Source organism: Eubalaena glacialis, chromosome 1 (genome assembly GCF_028564815.1).
Source record: "Eubalaena glacialis isolate mEubGla1 chromosome 1, mEubGla1.1.hap2.+ XY, whole genome shotgun sequence".
Taxonomy (NCBI): Eukaryota; Metazoa; Chordata; class Mammalia; order Artiodactyla; family Balaenidae; genus Eubalaena; species Eubalaena glacialis.
Window position 1 is genome coordinate 54,090,108 of NC_083716.1, and position 18,913 is coordinate 54,109,020.

The 18,913-nt window shown below is 40.0% G+C and overlaps 1 protein-coding gene across 3 annotated transcripts in view; it reads right to left on the minus strand.

Moving 5' to 3' along the window:
- NRG3 (neuregulin 3) overlaps positions 1 to 18,913 on the minus strand; it is a 1,094,021-nt gene that overhangs the window by 257,945 nt on the left and 817,163 nt on the right. For all 3 annotated transcript variants that reach the window (XM_061196827.1, XM_061196818.1, XM_061196836.1), the window contains exon 3: positions 7,066 to 7,139. In XM_061196827.1, the coding sequence (XP_061052810.1) occupies positions 7,066 to 7,139 (74 nt within the window). The remainder of the gene's footprint in view (positions 1 to 7,065; positions 7,140 to 18,913) is intronic.

Below are 18,913 nucleotides of genomic sequence, written 5' to 3' on the forward strand. Positions count from 1 at the left end.
TTAATGGACCAAGAGCAAGTGGTTATTAGTTTATGCTTCGTGTCCTCAAGAACCTTCTGTTTCTCCACCTAACTTATTAATGGAAATTTCCTACCCAGGACCACGTAGCCCATCTCCATAGAGAATCATTCACACTTCAGTACAAATGATACTTGTAAAGTTGGGCAGTGTGCAGCCTGTGCAACAGTACACAGCCACAGCACCCCATGTGAAAAACTCACTGCCATGCTCCTGCCTAGATAAGCCTTTCCTTCCACTTCATGTGAATTTTTATTGTCCCCCATTTTGATGATAGTTCCTTAAACTGTCTGGTCTTTTATGTGTGTTATTTGTACTTGTTTGTACAATTTTTTTCTTGCCCCTATGCAACTGAAGATATTTGAGGTCAGATAATATGTCTCATGCAGCAATACCATGTAGTTATAAAGGTAATAATTACAGTTAAGATAAAAAAATAATGATAATACTAGATAACTTTTATTGAGTTCTCACCATGTATCAAGCACAAACTACTCTGAATAGATTATTTTATTTAATCCTAACAATAGCTGTCTGCAGTAGAGACAATTAATATTTCATTTTATAAAGAAGAAAACCAGGACCCATCAAGGTTAAGCAACTTGTCCCATGTCAAACTATTAGTAAGAGTTGAATGAGTGAATGAAAAAAACATTTTAATGTCTTATAGACAGCACATTCTTTGGAGCCTATAATTCAATTTAAATAAATGCAGTTTTCTAGACTATGAGTTTATTGATGGTAGGATCCTTAATTACTACCGTTTGAATCCACAGCATGGCATACTTTATATGTGTTTAATTATTTAGAGGATAAGTGAGTGAATGAATAAAAAGATTATTTCAGCTGTGCATTTGACCCCACTTGTGAATGGCTTGCAGGGACAGCCTGCTTGGTACTGAGGGTTGTTTTCTTCTTTTAGCCAGGGTGCTTGGAGGATTCTTCTACAGATAAAGAAACTGAGGCTCAATTGCACTGTGATTCACCCAAGGCCACACTGCTAAGAGCAAGTGGTCACAGGATTAGAATCAAGATCTTCTAACTCCTGATTCAGAGGACCTTTCCTTATACCCTTCCATCTAGTAGTTGTCACATTGCACACTTTTCCATATACTACATGAAATCGGGAAAGGCAAAAGGGTGGAACATGGGTCTCTTTGGGAAACTCCCCACTGATACCCTTCAAGGAAACCTCTGCAACTGCTTAGCCAACTCCTGCCTGGGCTCCCAGGCCCCACATTGGTTCTTGGAGGCTCTCCCAAGTTTCCCTCTCCCTCACTGTGCCACGCATGGCAAAGAAGCACCACTCTGCCCTGGGCTGACTGGTTTGGGCACTGGGTAAGTGATGACCCAATCTGCTTCCTGGTACACAGGGAAGGAGACCAATAGTGCTCAGACCTGATGAGTTAGTTGTCCCGGCAAACCATTCTGAAGTGGGCTCTGTGAACCGGTTCACTGCTTGGTGCTCCCTCTGTGGCTAGAACCACATGTCATGGCAAATTTACTTTTTGGATCTGCAAAGTGATTATTCCTGAGAAGTTGGGGTACACAAGCCCAGTTTGGAGTGATGGAAAGTCTAAAAACTCCTATCATATTTTTTGCTAGCCTTCATCTGAATCGTATCCTGACAGGCTGCTGGCATCTTACAGGGCACCCTGAGAGCACAGCCTGGTTTCTAAGATTCAAAGAAACCAAAGGATGAATGTAAGATAGTACTGTTAAAGTTACCAGGTTAAAACCAAGATGGAGTCACTCATGCTAAGTCTCATATCAGCAAACAAAAACTTAACTAAGTTTCTATGCTTGGCTCTCCCAGAGAAGAAAGGCTTAGCTTAACCAACAAGTGCTTGCCTGCTCAGCACAAGTTACCTGATTTTCCTTTGCTCCATATAAGTGGTGTAACCTTGTTTTAACCAATAAGCAAACACCCAGTTTAACTTCCTTGTCCTTGGTCACTTTGGTCTTTAAGAATCTCTCATCTTATACAGTTCTTCAGAGCTCCTTTCTATCTGCTGGATTCGATGCTGCCTGATTCATGAATTGCTGAATAAAAGTCTACTAGATCAGTAAACTGCCTGTGGAAAATTTTCTTTTAATGGTTTATATAGACTAGAGATAGAAGTAGCCTCCATCCTCCCATGGGGAAGAGCAGATGACACTGAGAGTTTAAGCTGTATAAGCCCCGTGCCAAACTTGGGGCTTGCAGACTTATCAGCTCCCTCCAGCCCTGGGGATACTGGGTATTAGATGCTGATGTGGAGAGGAAGGCACAGTGAGGACCGGCAATGGCTACCACTGGCTGTGTGTCGGGAAAAGGACCCTCACTGCAGATGGGTGTCTTTTCCATCCTGTACCATTCTTTGATTCTCCTCTTAATCCATTCTCTGGAGCTGCTCTCAGGCTTTCATTGGCCAAGGATGAGATCAGGATCTTGCTGATAACTCAGGTTGGCACGTGCACTGAAGCGGGGAGACCCAGGACAATATCTGCCTGAAACCTTGGCCAGTTCATGGTTCTTCAGTTCCATCTAGCTCTGCCTTAAGGCTAGAGATGGTATCTGACCTGGGTGGGTACTGGAGATAAGAGAAAACAGGAGTCTACAGGTCGATCCTGTGCTTGTGAGGAAAATGGATTTGTTCCAAAGCAATTACATTAGAAATCATCAAGCAGATGATGGCACTTCCTGGAAGTTCACAGTGGCTATCCATGTGTTGGCAGCAGTAGGAAGCAGGATACAGGTATAAGTTCTTCAGGAATTCTAGATTAGCTGGTTCTGGCTCCTCCACAGAAGGTCACGTCCTCTTGATCTTGATGAAAGTCTGCTCCTCTCACTGTCTTTCTTCGGAACCCCTGCTTATTCATCCTTGTGATTGGAATGTGGCTTCCATACACTGGGTCCATATGAGGTTTTGAGTAATCTGAAAATGCATTATACTTTTTCGAAAACTGACATCAAGACATTGTATAAGTTTAATTCTTATGTGTATACAAGTCTTCCTGAGTAGAGCTGACTACAGGTTCTTTGTGAGTTTTTGGAATAACAGGTTCTGAAGACCCAGCCTGGGGCCACAGTGCAAACACTGGTCCTATCAGCCATTGAGTTTCTCACAGTGACATCCTGGCTTTGCTTCCCTAAATGCATGTAACTTGAGGTTATTATTATTATTATTATTATTATTATCAATTAATTGACAAAGGTGCACATTTCTGATCAACTCTGCATCGCCTGGGGGAGAATAAAACAGCAGAGACTTCTACCCCCTGTTCCTTAGGATTTCACTAAACAGACCATGCAATCAGAAAAAGGGGAGAGAAGAAGAAGGGAGAGAGAGAAGAAAAGGGAGAGAGGAGGAAAAGCAGAGGGAGGGTGTTGGAGGGATGCTTATTTCCAGAGCAGAGTCATTCCAAGATACCATGAGCAGCAAATTAAACGATCCTTCAGCAAGAATTTTGACAAGGAAATTTCATTAGGGATTTACATCTCTATGGAAGCTCAAGTTGCTGCATTCAGATATGAAAATTGTGCAAATATTGTTCCTTAGAATAATGTTTGCTGCAGGTCATTGAGTTTCAGTCAATGAAATTTAGAGTGATAAATGTCATATTGAAAATAACTAGAGGAAGGAGGGGCCTAGGAAAGAAAGGAAAGAGCCCTGCAGTTGGGAGCTCAGGTCCCAAAGTCATGTGGATTGGAAGTTAGACTTCAGCATTAACTAGCTGTGGGACCTTGAGCAAGTTTATTTAATATCTCCAAGGCCTAATTTCTTCATCTACAAAATGTGGTCAATTGCCAGTAACTCTGCTGGACTGTGATGGTGAGGGTTTAATGAGATGATCCAAGTAAAGTCCTTTGGCCCAGGGCCTAACACATGTAAACTCTGAACACATATTAGTATGATTACAAGGATGAGCAAGGAAGTAGGCTAATGTTTACCTGGAACTGACCTCCTGTCAATCATGGTGATAGATGCCTATAGGTATTATTATTGGCATTATACAGATGATAAGCCTGAGGCTCAGGGGCTTAATAAATCTGCCAAGATCACAAAGGAATAAATGTTTCCACCAGAATCATGCCCATGCTTATGTGTCTACATATTTTTCTCCCTCACTAGCCTTGGGGGCCTTAGAGCCTAAATCCTGTTTGTACACTTCTGTACTAACAGAATCTGACCAATTATCGATGGCCCTTGGTGGGTGCTCAGAAAATATTTGGGGAAGGAATTAATGACTGCGTAAGTAAATAGATGCATGCATGGATGAATAGGAAATAAATGCTTTTCCCATTGAAACTGTGTCACAGGGACTCATCCATAGGTTTCACAATGTTTTGTTTTGTTTTTTCAGTTTCAAGGTGTATGGTCAGGACACTCAAGATGGCTGTTCTCTGTACATCCCCTGTTCGACTAGTGCCTGCTTCACCTATACCCTACTCACCTGACTGACGTTCTTACATACTTGCCCCAGGCTCCAGCTAATGACTGTCCTAGCTTTAGATCAGAACATCTCCACTCTGATAGCTTATCAAAGGGGCAGTGAGGAGCAGCCTGCCCCTCTGCTGGTTTCCCTGGTAACCAATGAGCCAACCTGATGTTAATTCCCCCTGTAACTGGTAACCCTCCCCCCAACCCCAGCAAAGCCCGCTACCATGTTTTGCCCGCCATCTGCCACAGACGGTGGGGTGCTGCTCCAGGACCTTGCTTCAGACATGTAAGCTTCCTCATCCATTAAACCACTGCTGTCTCTTGCTGACTCTGGGCTCTTTCTTTGGTGTTGAAGCTGGGCAAGCACAGGGCTTGCAGGCCTGTGTAGTGCAGCCCAACACGAGGCATTCTGGCATTTTGATTCACGTAATGATATGTCATTTTACAGAAAACAGGAGAAAAAGGAAAATTTTTCATATACTTCTATAACCCCAAGACTTAAAAGTTCCCTTTTAGCATTTTAGTGTATGTTTTTTTCCACCTTTGGACCAAAGAAAGTTCTTATTGCAATCTTAGATGAAAATAATTGTCTAACTTGCTGTTTCACTTAATACGACTATTTCATACAGCTCTTATTTTAATAATTTACTGGAACATGATCGATGTGCCATATAATGTTCTACTTAAACATAATCTTGTTTTTTAGAATGTGTCTATTTTTTCACCATTATAAGTACTGTTGAACTAAATATTTTTGTGTATGTGAGACCAAGGTTTTCAGGGCTGGTGACTCTGATGATGGGATCATTTTTCTTTGAGGAGCACACAGTCCTTATAGTGGCCTCATTCTCAGCTTTTGCAGTGATGGACTATCATATTCAATTGAATGGCAAAGGTTTGATTAGACTGTGTAAAGAAAGATGATTTTACGCATTTTGTACCATATGCAAGCCCTGTCCCAGTACCCGTACTGGACAGATATTCCACAGCTATATAGGAAAAGAGAAAGGAAGGAAGGAAGGAAAGAAGGGAGGGAGGGAGGGAGGAAAGGAGGGAGAGAGGGAGGGAAGAAGGGAGGGCAAGGGAGGAAGCATAAAGGGATGCAAGAAAATAATAAAGAGAAGAAAAGGAAAGGGGACAATAAAAGGGAAGGAAAGAGAAAGAAAGAAGGGAAGGAAAAAAAAAAACAAAGAGGTAAGCTAAGTATAATACATCAAAGTGAATAAAAAGAGAAAGAAAGAAATCAGCAAACCCATTCTTCTTTGTAAGGTTTCTAGTATTCCAAATTATACGTCTCTAGCCACAGCCATACCTTTTAGACATCAGCTTAGCAAGTGGCAAAAACCACAAGATAGGAAAGATTCAACACATTCTAGTAACTGCCCCCTACCTGGGAAACTCCTAGAGACCAGAGCCTCACATTTCAGAGAACACAGATCATGGCTAGCTTGGTTGCTGGCTTTTAGGCAACAACCACCTTTCTCTAGGAGAGCTAAATTTGCAAAAAAAAAAAAAAAGAGTAGTGAATGCTGTACAGTGGCAGCTTGCCTTGACAAGATAAAACACAAGCAAACTGAATTAAACAAGAATTTCCTTTTTAAAAAATATTACATTTACCCGAGGAAACATACCTAAAAATTCAAGGGGGAAATGAAAATATGCATTTTGAAAAGGTGTTGAAGGATGGCTAAACATGGTCATTATGCAGCAATGTGCGCATTCACAGACAGGGCGACCTCTGGCTGTTGTCAATGCATGATATTTCACTAAAGTTTATGCTATGCATGTTTGGTATTCAGAAAACCAAAATATTGCCTTTACGATTTGGAAATGTCTGTCATTATCTTCACTGAACTAAACTTCTGATTCAATAAAAGTCCCCTTTTCCTTAGTGGCAATTCAATTGTAGCAGTCATTGAAAGAGCAGATTATTTACAGATAAAGTAAAAATTTCACGTTTGACCAGAATTGGGCATATTTGTATAGAACATTACTGTTTACTCCATATAGAGACAGAAACTAATGAGTGGCAATACTTTGTAGTGGCAAATTGTCTTCTTTCATGAATGGAAAACAAAATAATTTGTCATTGGTACAGTAATTGCTGATACTCGAATAGTGTTGCTAAAAATGAGGTTTTCACAGTTGGTTTGAAAATTTCTTATATAATTTTTTATGTGTATTTCCTTACTTTAGGAAGGTAAAGGGTTAATAGGTTTAATATTTTCACAAATTACCAACCAGTGGGTAAGAAGCAATACGATACTACAGTTCTCATAATACTCTTTTGGATAAATAATAAGGTCTTTTATGTTTCTATAGTCTTGCTTTCATTATGGAGTGATAGTGGGGGAGTCTGAAAGCTAAGGGAGCAGGATTTGCTGCAGTTCCCAGCAGAGGGTAGTGGTAGAGATGAATCTGGAAACCAGGCCCCATCCCTGGAGAAGAACTACACCTGGACAGAGATAGTTCTGGACAAACTTTGAACGTGAGTGTCTGTCCCCAGCTCCCACCCTTGGCAGCATTCAGAGACACAGAACTGAGATACAGCCGTCAGTGAGTTAGCAACTGTGGCTCAGAGTTTTATATTGTGTTAGAGACAGAAGAAAAACGCTTGACCTACTTGGATCCGATAAGATGGAATCAGTTTTCGGCAGAAATTGGTCACAGCGGACTCCTTGGTAGCCTTCTTTGCACCTGAGAAAAGGGATAAGCGACAAACATACGCATGTTTGTGAATGGTTCGAGATTTCAACAAGCAAAGTAGCCACCAATTATATCACCGTGAGAACGGTACATTCATGCTTTTGTATGGCTTGGTTCAGTCTGTTTCTAACATTGATAGTAGGTGAATTTTAGTCATGTCTGTGTAAAAAAAACAGCACCGCTTTGCTTTTATAGTTTTATAGGTAATATCTAATGAGCAAACTTAGTAGCAATTTAAGATGCCCCTCATAGCAGTATGAATAATGGTTACCCTCATAATTCTGCAGGATTCTTTATGCAACACACTGGTCTCTAAAAGACTGCAAATACCCTTTCAGAAAGCATCATATTGCAAGTGTTTTCCTAATAAAAAATCATTTTCTAACATAATTGATCAAATATTATCAGTAGATTTGGGCTGTTTATTCTCCTTGTGTTTTACTAGTTTGTTCATTTGATAATTTTACCTTTTTTTTTTTTTTTTTTTTTTTAACTTAGCAATTCTTCCAGTCAGTGCCGCCTGACTGCTGGGTCAGAAATAGCAGCATTTATTTCAGATCTGGCAAGATCTGAAAGGCATCTACCTCTATGTGCAAGGCCTCTGTGCATTTCCTTTAAACTCACATTTTTCTCTCCTCATTTTTCTCTTTTATATTCAGCAAACAGGTGCAAAGTGCATACTTTCTGCGAGGCATTGTACAAGGCAACTTTCCTAAGGTGGGTGCAATTTGGAGGCAGGGAATTTGCCTGAAAGCCCCTGCCATGGGGCATATCGCTTCAGCCCTGCCAGTACATGGTCTTCTCACAGCTCGCTCAGTCAAGGCTGCTTGGCCGCCTCGGACAGCCCCGGCTCATCAGCTGGCAGTTCAAGGAACAAAATACAGCTGAGGCTCCACATGCCTGCCTCTGAACAGTCTCTGTAAGCAGGGAGGTGGCATTTAGTATATCTGCTTGAAGCTTAATCTGTCATGCTTAAGTTAAGCAGGGACGCATCCATTGTTGCTTGTGGAATGAATCTGTCCTACTTACTGAGGAGGAAATTGTGCTGCTGGCATAAAAATCAGATTTAAAAAACAATCCTCTGGCTGTTAGAAATCTACAAAATCAACAAAAGAATTCAAAGAGATCATTCTGTCAGAGATGGGAGCCGTGGATTCTTTCTTTAGAATATGCTTTGTTTTCTGAGTGTAATAAACACTTTATTAGATAAAGTCTATTGCAACTGGAGCAGTCACAGTGAAAGGCACCTAGGTAATTTTTCTACCTTTCATTGTGAGCTGAATTGGAATACAGGTAATGGGGCAGGCTCTCTTTAGCACCTTTTTAAGCCTGGAACGCTGGAGTGTATTTGGCAATTTTCCCTATAGATTGAGAACAAAGACTTCTGACATATGGACACCCCAAATACCCAACAGGCTATTGAGAGAATTTGTTTAAGCAGACACATATTTTCATAACCTTTTTAAAAATGCATTTATTGCACTTGAAATAAAGCAGGCATATCACTGGTTCGATAATGGTACAAAGTCAGAAAATACTTAAGACTGAAGCACATTTGTGAGGAAAAAATAAATTCCTGTTCTCTGAAAGCTGCCCTAACATTGTTAGTTTGCCTTTATTCAAAATTACCTGAACCACAGTGTTTTGGTTTTCATTTTCTTGTAATGATGACTTAGGTGCTGGGTGTGTGCTGTAGCATGCATTTACTCCTGAGGTTTTTATTTCCAACATATGTGGGGGATTTTAAGCACACTTCACTCTTTGTATCTTCATTTAATATGAAAATGGTATCCTAGGGAGATAGCTGCTCTTAAGGGGAAGTGCTTTTGTTTTGTTTTGCTTTTTAAGGGGTTTTTATCACTTAAAATGCATTATTCCGTTTGTGTGTGGAGAAGAAAATAAGGGAAGATGTTTGAAATTTTTCTAGTCTTCAACTGATTTTCCATGACTTTGAGCCCACTCTGAAGTGTTCAGGCCTCATGGAGTATCAGGAAAATTGCACAGTGCGTGCCTTCATCCTGCCTTCACACCTGTGTGCTGGTATGAAGAAAATAACGTGTGAGGATGTTGGAGCAGCCCGGCCCAGGCTGGGAAACCCGCCGAGGGCTGTGACTGGATATGCAGCAAAGCCCTGCTCCTTTGTTAAGGCGGCCGCGTCCCTGCTAATTGGTGCTGGATTTTAAGAATGACAAATTTAAATTTCCACTTAAAAATCACACGTCACCTTGATAAGTTCAAATCCATCCAAATTTGAAGACAAAATGTGGCCAGCAGGTAAAGCCAATGAGGTGGATTGAATTTATGACACTGTTAAAGACATAAAGCAAAGGAAAAAATGTCTTAAGATGCACTTCTGTTGCACAGATTGAGTTTGGCAGACCTTCTGACAGTGTGATAAACAGCACGTCTTTAGAGAAATATCACTGCATGTTTGTTTTGGTTTTTGTGAGTTGAGGGGGGATTTTGAGACTGTTTTAGAAGATTTTTTGTTTTCTGAGAGATACAGGTATATGAACAAGAGAAATTTATGTAATAGAAAGTTCTTTCTGCTTTTCATCTTAATAAAGCATAACAGAATTAGTAACATTTTATAAGTACATGTGTAATCTTTAGTGGTAAATACACGTTTGGAAAAAAAAGCACAAATCTTGCCTTAACCAGGTTAAATACTCTATTATTTTTCTACTCTGCATTGCTTCAAAGCTCCACTGAATTCATCCACTGCCTGTTCTCTGAATTTATTTATCCTTGACAAGGCTTGCAACACAGAAATTTTATTAAAAATATCAATGTTCCCTGGTGGTCTTACAGGTAAGTTTTGCTTCTACAAGTAGATGGCCAAAGAGCAGGATTAGAATAGAAAAGGCAGCCATGGTTTATAAAGAGTCGGGTAAAGAAAATGGGAGAAGCGTTATCGACAGCGGAACCACCACAAAGTAAGCTCAGTCTGCAAGAGCCAAGAATTTAATTTTGAAAAAAAAATTAGTCTTAAATTCTGTGTGTTCACCTACTCTGAGATGAAGGACTTGTCACTTCAGAAATCATGATTGTGTTGTGTGTTTTGTTTATTTACAAATTTAAAAGGCAGTGGGGGGCTTCCCTGGTGGCGCAGTGGTTGAGAATCTGCCTGCCAATGCAGGGGACACGGGTTCGAGCCCTGGTCTGGGAAGATCCCACGTGCCGCGGAGCAACTGGGCCCGTGAGCCACAACTACTGAGCCTGCACGTCTGGAGCCTGTGCTCCGCAACAAGAGAGGCGGCGATAGTGAGAGGCCAGCGCACCGCGATGAAGAGTGGTCCCCGCTTGCCGCAACTAGAGAAAGCCTTTGCACAGAAACGAAGACCCAACACAGCCATAAATAAATAAATAAATAAATAAATAAATAAATGAATAAATGAATGAATGAATAAATAAATAAATAAAACACATTTTAAAAAAAAAAAAAAAAAAAAAAGGCAGTGGGGAAGGGCATCATTGAGGAGACAATGTCCAAAGCAGGGTAGGGCGGATGAGGGGTTGAAGAGAGAACCGTGGTGTGGTAACCCTGAATAAGGGAAACTGGCCCCTGGCAATGAAATGGGGTCAGAAATTGGAGATTCCGAGCCCAGTTTAAGTGTCAGCAAAGTATCTCTCCCGGTGAGCCTCAGGGCCGAATCATGAACCATGCCCCTCCCTTTCTACAGGGATAGGGCCAGCTGTATAGTTTCAGATGCAGACCTCACTTTTTGTACTCCTTACATCCTTCTGATTCGGCCCTCATGCCCCTCCCACTTGTTCAGCTGTACCTAAAATAACAAGCCACCCCTTCTATTCATGTTTTCCCCTTCTACATTATCCCTGAAGAAAAGCCCAGTTTTAGAGAAAAGTTTTAAAAGGCAATTCTTGGGCAAAAGAAAAGAGAATAATACTGGCAAAGATAAGAAAATACAAAATGCATGATTGTCAGCTAGAAGCGAATACTTGGTTTGTCTAGTGTGTTAAAGCAGAAGCAGTGAACCTAGCACTCAGCCTGGATGTGGAGGACCCCCAAGGAAGAGACTTTTTAAATGGTCAGCTCATTTGCTGATGTTCCCACAGAAATGGGCATCCTTTGGCCAGCTAAAAGTGGCTTCCATGGCCATCAGCCCCCACTACTAACTTCAGACCATGCCCATCTCTTCTCTTACGATACTCACATGCTAATTTATTTCTTTGAACTCATTTTATGAATAGCAACAAATTAGAGCTAATATTAATGACTCTGAGTGAAAATGAAAGAACTCTCACTTCTCACCAACAGCCTCCCTACATTTCCAGATTATTCTTCCATTTCTCCTGCTTCCTCCTGTTAGCAGAGCAAAGCAAAACAAAACAAAACAAAAACAAATAACACAAAAACTGTCCCATTGGGGGAACTATACTATCCATCCTCTCAATCCTCATCTGTTGATTCCCTGGTCATTTACTCATTACTGGAAGATGTGATCATTGCTTCACCTCCTTCTTCTCCATTGCTACTCTGTCTTCACTGTCACAGTCTCTGTTATCTACATGGATGCTCAGCCAACACAAGGTCTCTTATCACTTCTTCCTCAACTATATCAGAATGATTAACAGTGTTGCGTTTATAGCCTCACTTCTTCACTTAGTATTTGCATGGATATACTTTACGCAAACCTTTTAATATCCCTGTTCCCCACTTTAAACCCGAACAAAATGGGAATGATAGCAGGAAGGAGAAAAAATGAACAAGCACGCATGGTTGATATTACATACATGAATTTTGGCCATTTTTATGCTTAGGGACCTTCTACCTCGCATATTTGCAGAGATGCATTTTACATAATTTACAGAGAGAAATATATGAAGGTTAGAAAAATGTTCAAATGTTTGCTTCAATCCTGGTGTAGGTCCTGGTCTCTGCATACATTTTAGAGAAAGTATACATGCTTCCTTCCTGGAAACTTGATTTTAGACATAAAATTTAAACTAGCAGAAATCAATTAACTTCACAAAAGAAATGGTGGCAAACTTTATGGTTTGTTTCCTGACTGTACCAACTTTTATTCATAGACCAAAAAATGGTAGTTACTCTTTGGTGTTACAGGAAAGTAGACACTTTGTCAGTGATATACAAGTCTGCCAATTTTAAGGGGCCTATTAAATGCTGATTTGATAAAAGAACAATCCCTCCAGGTATTCTTCTTTATCTCCTGCCAATTCTCCCCAGCCTCAATGTCAGCCCTTGGTTGGGAAAAATGGAAAAATCATCAGGCGTTTAAACTTTACATTTTAGAGGCAGGGTGGTTTGGAGCACAGCCTGGTTTTAAATCCAGGATCGGCTATTTACTAGCTGCTTAGCCTTCCTCTGCCTCCTTTTCTTCATCTGTAACTTGGAGATAATAATAGGAGCTCCCTCCTAGAATTATTATTAGGAATAAATAACACTTGTTGTTCACAGTAAGCACTCAACACGTGTTAGTTTTTTTAAAATATTCTTTGAATTTGGAATCATCATCCCAACTTTTCAAGTGAGGAAACAGAGGTTCAGAAAGGTTAAGCATCTTGTTCCAAAATCACACAGCCAGTGAGTACTTGAACTAGGTACAAACTCAGCTGGAGTTGACTTTAAAGTCCTTGCTTGATCTGTGGCACTTTCTGACATTCTTCATGGAAATTCAGTAGATACATAAATCATCATTCACCCAGGTATCTTTCCTAAGATTAGTATTTAAAAATATGGTCCAAATATCACGAACTGAAGCCATGATTTATGGTAAGAATTAAAGACTTAGATTTGTAAGTTATTATCCAATTTCAAAATGTTCTTAAGCAAACCAGGTCACAGAGGCTGGTCACTGATTTAAAGGCAAATGTCCTAAGCTTTGTGTTAATTTAAGGGGTATTCACTAACTATGGATGGGAAGGCTCTTTAGGAGTACCACTCTCAAAGAATGACATTTCTTGATTGTGGACTGTCTTCAGTTTAAAAAAAAAGAAAAAGAAAATGAGAAAAGAAAGAAAAAAAAAAACAGAAACAAAACAAACGAACAAAAGCAGAGGATACAGTTTCAGCAAGGTGAATGAATTGCCCAGCATGGAAGAGATGGGGGGTTCTGGAGCCAGAATCCCAAACCAGGTCTCTATCTGAATGCAAATGTGTGCTGGGGGGACCAGAAACTTTTCTAGCTAAGGATCTGCAGCCTAGAGTTATAGGCTCAAAAATTATTAATGGTGTTAGAACAAATTCCCTTCCCTGCCACTCACTGCTGAAACTGAGATCTAGGATTTGCTGTGGAGAATATTGTGACACTGATTAAGGTGTAAGTTTTCTTTAGCTGAATTTAGAACTTAATTAAGTGGTCTTATTTAAAAGGAGCACTAATTAAGACAGCAAGATCTTTAAGTTAATCAACTGGAATTAAATTTACCTATAGCCTGGCTGTAGGTACAGTCTTTCTAAAATCCTTTGAACTACAGATGGAAGAATTTAGAATCGGATTATTTTAAATTGCAGAGCAACAGCTGCCTTCAAACCCATGAGGGTCCTCCAATGTGTTATCAACAGCTTTCAAATATATCACAAATTCCATGGCTGAGGCAACTGTTGCTTATAATGTCACTCACCTTACAACTATGATTATTCTTGCTAATAAAGTTATACCTGCAATTTTCAGAAAATGTAAAGATTTTTTAAAATTTCCCTTTAGCAAAGTTTGAATTCAAAAGTAGATGGAGGCCAATTACTTCATCATAAGACTGATATGATTTTAGAAGTGAATTTGAAAGCATCTGCTCAAATTCAGGAGGTGTGCTGCATTCAGTTAATATTTGAGCCCTAAAGACGAAAAGGAAAAGAATGATTTCAAGTCTGAGATATTAAAAAAATATAAGAAACATGTGTTTCCTCAACTGCAAGTTCCTCTCAACCATGTGTAAACATTAGGTGCCTGGTCCAGCAGTCACCCATACACTTCATTGGTCAATTTTAGCACCAGAGAGACAGAACCTCTTCACATCGTCCTCTTACTCCCATATTTGGTACATTCACTTTTGAACAATCAGTGGCTAAGGAGTCCTCGTGTCAGTCTGAATAAATATCTTGGCCTTTATAGAAACTTCTGACCCTATTTGGTCAAGAGCCTCACTCAGCCTTACTACTTCATTAACAAAATTAAAACACATAACATGACATGAAGGTACTACGCAGCTTAGAGTGCATAGCAATAGTATCCAAAGCAGCTATGTAGGCTGAAAAAGCCATTCTGTCTAACTTAGCTTTGATTTTTACTGCATCTAAAAGAAAAAATAATCCCTTTTTAGGCTAAGAAGGTAAATTAAGAAGTAATCTATTGGCCTTCTTGCACGAAGACTAATTTCAATATCACATTAGAGGTAGTAAAATAATAATTGCCTTTATCAAGAACAAAAGGGTTAGGGAGTAATAATGACAAGTGGAAGATAGATGGAATTTTGCTTTATAAATTCAAATTGAGAAAATGTTATGTTATTAATTTCCTAGTATACACAAATTCTATCATGACAAACATGAGATTCTAGTTTTCAAGGGAGGTAGCCTGTTATGGTGGAAAAGGTATGTCCTATGGATGCAGAATGACCCCTAATTCTGCCACTTAGAGGTATGACAGAGGTCAGTGACTGACCTCTCTAAGGTCTCAGGTGCTCATCTCTAAGTGGGGTTATGAGCCTTGATTTAGTGTGTGCTCTGTGCACATTGCACACACACAGACATAGACACACATTGCCCCCAATGCTTATAAATATGTTTAGTAATCAGAAAATATAGGCAGATAATTTAGGTTCTAACATTAAAGTCAGAGGACAGTCATGCTCTCTTCCCCCACTTCTTTAGTTAATTCAACGTGCCCATGGCTGCCTTTGATAGTTCCCAGCCGACAATGGACCGGGATTTATTGTCCCATCTACTCCCTATGATTCCTCTTTATTCACTTAAGATGTCACTAAGATTGTGAGATTAGCCAATCACAGACTTTCTCTGAGGCTTAAGGTTCAACTATTAGCAGATTCCTTCACTTTTTTCTCTCTACTTTCTTGAAATTAGAAGTGTAATTGACTCACATGTTGAGACTAGTCAGTGGAAGAAAAGTAACAACCGTCTTTTCCAGCTCACAGTTCAGCAGGAAATGTAAAACTGAGCCAGAGGAAAACATGCTAAACTTGCCATTTTAGTCAACTTGGGCTGCCATAAAAACATAGCATAGACTGGGTGGCTTAAACAACAGAAAATTATTTTCCCACAGTTCTGGAGACTAGAGGTCCAAGATCAAGGTGCCAGCAGGTGTGCGTCTGGTGAGGGCTCTCCCCTTGGGTTGCAGATGGCTGCTTTCTGTTACCTCACATGGTGGAGAGAGAGAGATTGATCTGGCTCTCCCTCTTCAATCTCTCTCTGCCACTTCTTCTAAGGCCACCAATCCTATCAGAATAGGACTCCACCTGTATGGTCGCATTTAACCTTAATTATCTCTAAAAGACCCTATCTCCAGGCACAATCACACTGGAATTTAACGCTTGAACATACGAGTTTTCAGAAGACACAATTCAGTCCATAACCGTTACTAAGCTGGGTAACATAGCTATAGAGTAGCAAAGACCAGAATTTGGATTCTCCCGTATTTAGGGTTTCCAGATAAAAGACAGAACACCCAGTTAAATCTGAATTTCAAATAAACATATTTTTTTTACATCAGTGTGTCCCACATGTAATATGTGGGACATACTTATACTAAAAATGTATTCATTATTTATCTGGCATTTAAATTTAACTGGGTGTCCTGTATTTTATTCCCTAGATCCGGCAATTGTACCTACATGAGAGTAAAAGCATCTGAATAGTCCGAGAAGTAAGAACCATCAATAAGAACATCTAGATTAAAGTTAATGTATAATATTTTTGCTATCACTATATCTTGTTCTGATAAATTTAGCAATCTCTTGTTTTAAGGATAAGGAGCCTGGGCACATTATATTTATTTCTATCAACCATGCAAGGGATATAATGAGCTCACAGAGTCTGGAGGAGGAGAATAGGAATTTCAATAGCTAGCTCTTAAATGGCCAAAGCACTGAAAGGCTACTTCCAGAATGTGGTGAAGATCAAATGAAGTAATGTTGTTTGTAAACGTTAGGTGCAGATGTGTGACTTGATCATGTGAATCACTAGCTACTATTTTGCATAAATTCTGAATAAACTGTAAGAGCATCCTGGCCAGGAGCCCAAGTAAGACCAAAGGAAGAAAGAGGGCCCATTCTCCCTCCTTCATTCTGCAGCTCACTTTACTTGGGATCATTTTAATACTGAGGCACTCACATGCTGTTGAATTTGAAAAGCAGTGAACACAGATGTGGAATACAGGGCAACGATAACCTAAAATCAAAGACACAACATAAGAAGAGGCTCCTCTGGAGGACTGTGTTATCCTTTCTGGAATTCACTGCTCTCAGCAGGAGACAGTGAGAGAGCGTGATATCAACCAGAGATCAAACAGACCAGCCTTGTTCCTTGCCTGGGTAGTGTGGGTGACTCCCTGAAGCAAAGCCGTACACAGCTTGATAAGGAAGAGTGAAAAGAAAAGAAATCTGAGAGATAAATCTTATTTAAAAGGCATCTTTATGATTGGCATTATAAAGCAGAGAAGGAGCTCATTAGCAAAAGAACTGATAAAACCACTCACAGCATGCTTCAAAAAGAAGTGGTAATAATTATTGCCTCTCTAAGAAAGGGGGCAAAATATCCACACAATGTCATTCACAAATCTGTTTGCAGACATCACAGAGCAAGCTGCAAAAAGTCCCACAGCTTTCAGATTTAATTAAGTGAAGAAAGCAAAAAAAAAAAAGACTCTTACAGCTCACATGCCTGGATCATAGAAATTCTACGTGAAACATGATTTTTTTAAAAGCCATTTTAGAAACCCCTAGAGTTTGCTGAACCCTCATTCAACAGCAATAATTACCCCTGTTTCTCCCAGGATATTGTACAATCCACTAACGGTGCAGCATTTCTGCCGGCTAAAGGAAGTGGGCAGCTTTGATCCAAATTACAATAATATATCTCCTTTGTGTGATAAATGATTTACTGCTGAGGATAAATGGATATAATCTTTCATTATGTATGACATTCATCAGCAACAGGGAAGCTTTGGACTGCATGGAAAGTGATTTCATATTAAAAGCCTCATGCAACTCAGACTGAGATGAAAGTGGGGTCTTGCCTTGAAAAAAAAATGGCACAGGCTTGTAAGTTTAAATGGATGCTCAGTCTAATATAATTGTTACTGTAAGTTTGAAAACCTGTTAGGAGGAAACCAGGGAAATATGTGACTAGATCAACCTCAGTTTTGCACAAAAAAGCCCCATTTCTTAACCATACTATTCTACTTACTGAAATGTGTCATTAAGTCTAACTTTGAGAACTGAGAGTGGTGATAGAACCAGGTAGCGAAGAGGGAGTAGAAGTGGGGGGTTGTGTAAGTGACTTAAATTCCCATGATTATGGAAAGTCAATGTATCATAACTAAAGTAGATAAATAAAGAAATAGAGGCTTAATATGTTATTTAGAGATATGAAGTTAACAACCAGGAAAATACCAAATGAAAATGGTTTACTAAGCACGTCCAAGTGTTTGGGGAGGGGTGCATGTTGGGGGAATCGGGCATGGGGAATTAGTGCAAAAGGATAAGATCAAGGCTGGTGGCTTTTCATTATAACCCCTTTTTTATTTTTTATTTAAAAAATATATACACTTAGATGATGAAGACATGTAAGTAGAGCAAATCATTTAATTTTAAAAATGCTTCAAGTTCTTTGCTTCACTGACTCAGGGGCTTCCTGGTGGCACAGTGGTTAAGAATCCACCTGCCAATGCAGGGGACATGGGTTCAAGCCCTGGTCTGGGAAGATCCCACATGCCGAGGAGCACTAAGCCTGTGTGCCCCAACTACTGAGGCCGCATGCCACAACTACTGAAGCCTGCACACCCAGAACCCGTGCTCTGCAACAAGAGAAGCCACCGCAATGAGAAGCCCGTGCACCACAAAGAAGAGTAGCCCCCACTCGCTGCGACTAGAGATCCTAACGCATATATATGGAATCTAAAAAAAAAAAAAAATGGTACTGATGAACCTAGTGGCAGGGCAGGAATAAAAACATAGACATAGAGAATGGACTTGAGGACACGGGGTGGTAGGGGGAAGCTGGGGCGAAGTGAGAGTAGCATCAACATATATACACTATCGAATGTAAAATAGATAGCTAGTGGGAAGCAGCCGCATAGCACAGGGAGATCAGCTCGGTGCTTTGTGACAACCTAGAAGGGTGGGATAGGGAGGGTGGGAGGGAGGCTCAAGAGGGAGGGGATATGAGGACATATGTATGCATATGGTTGATTCACTTTGTTGTACAACAGAAACTAACACAGCACTGTGAAGCAATTATACTCCAATACAGATGTATTAAAAAAAAAAAAAAAAAAAAGGCAGGCCAAAGACCTTAAGAGATACTTCACCAAAGAAGATATACAGATGGCAAATAAGCATATGAAAAGATGCTTCCCATTGTATGTCATCAGGGAAACGCAAATTAAAACAACAATGAGATACTAGTACACAACTATGAGAATGGCCAAAATCCAGAACACTGACAACATCAATGCTGGCGAGGATGTGGAGCAACAAAAACTCTCATTCGTTGCTGGTGGGACTGCAGAAAGGTACAGCAACTTTGGAAGACAGTCTGGCAGTTTCTT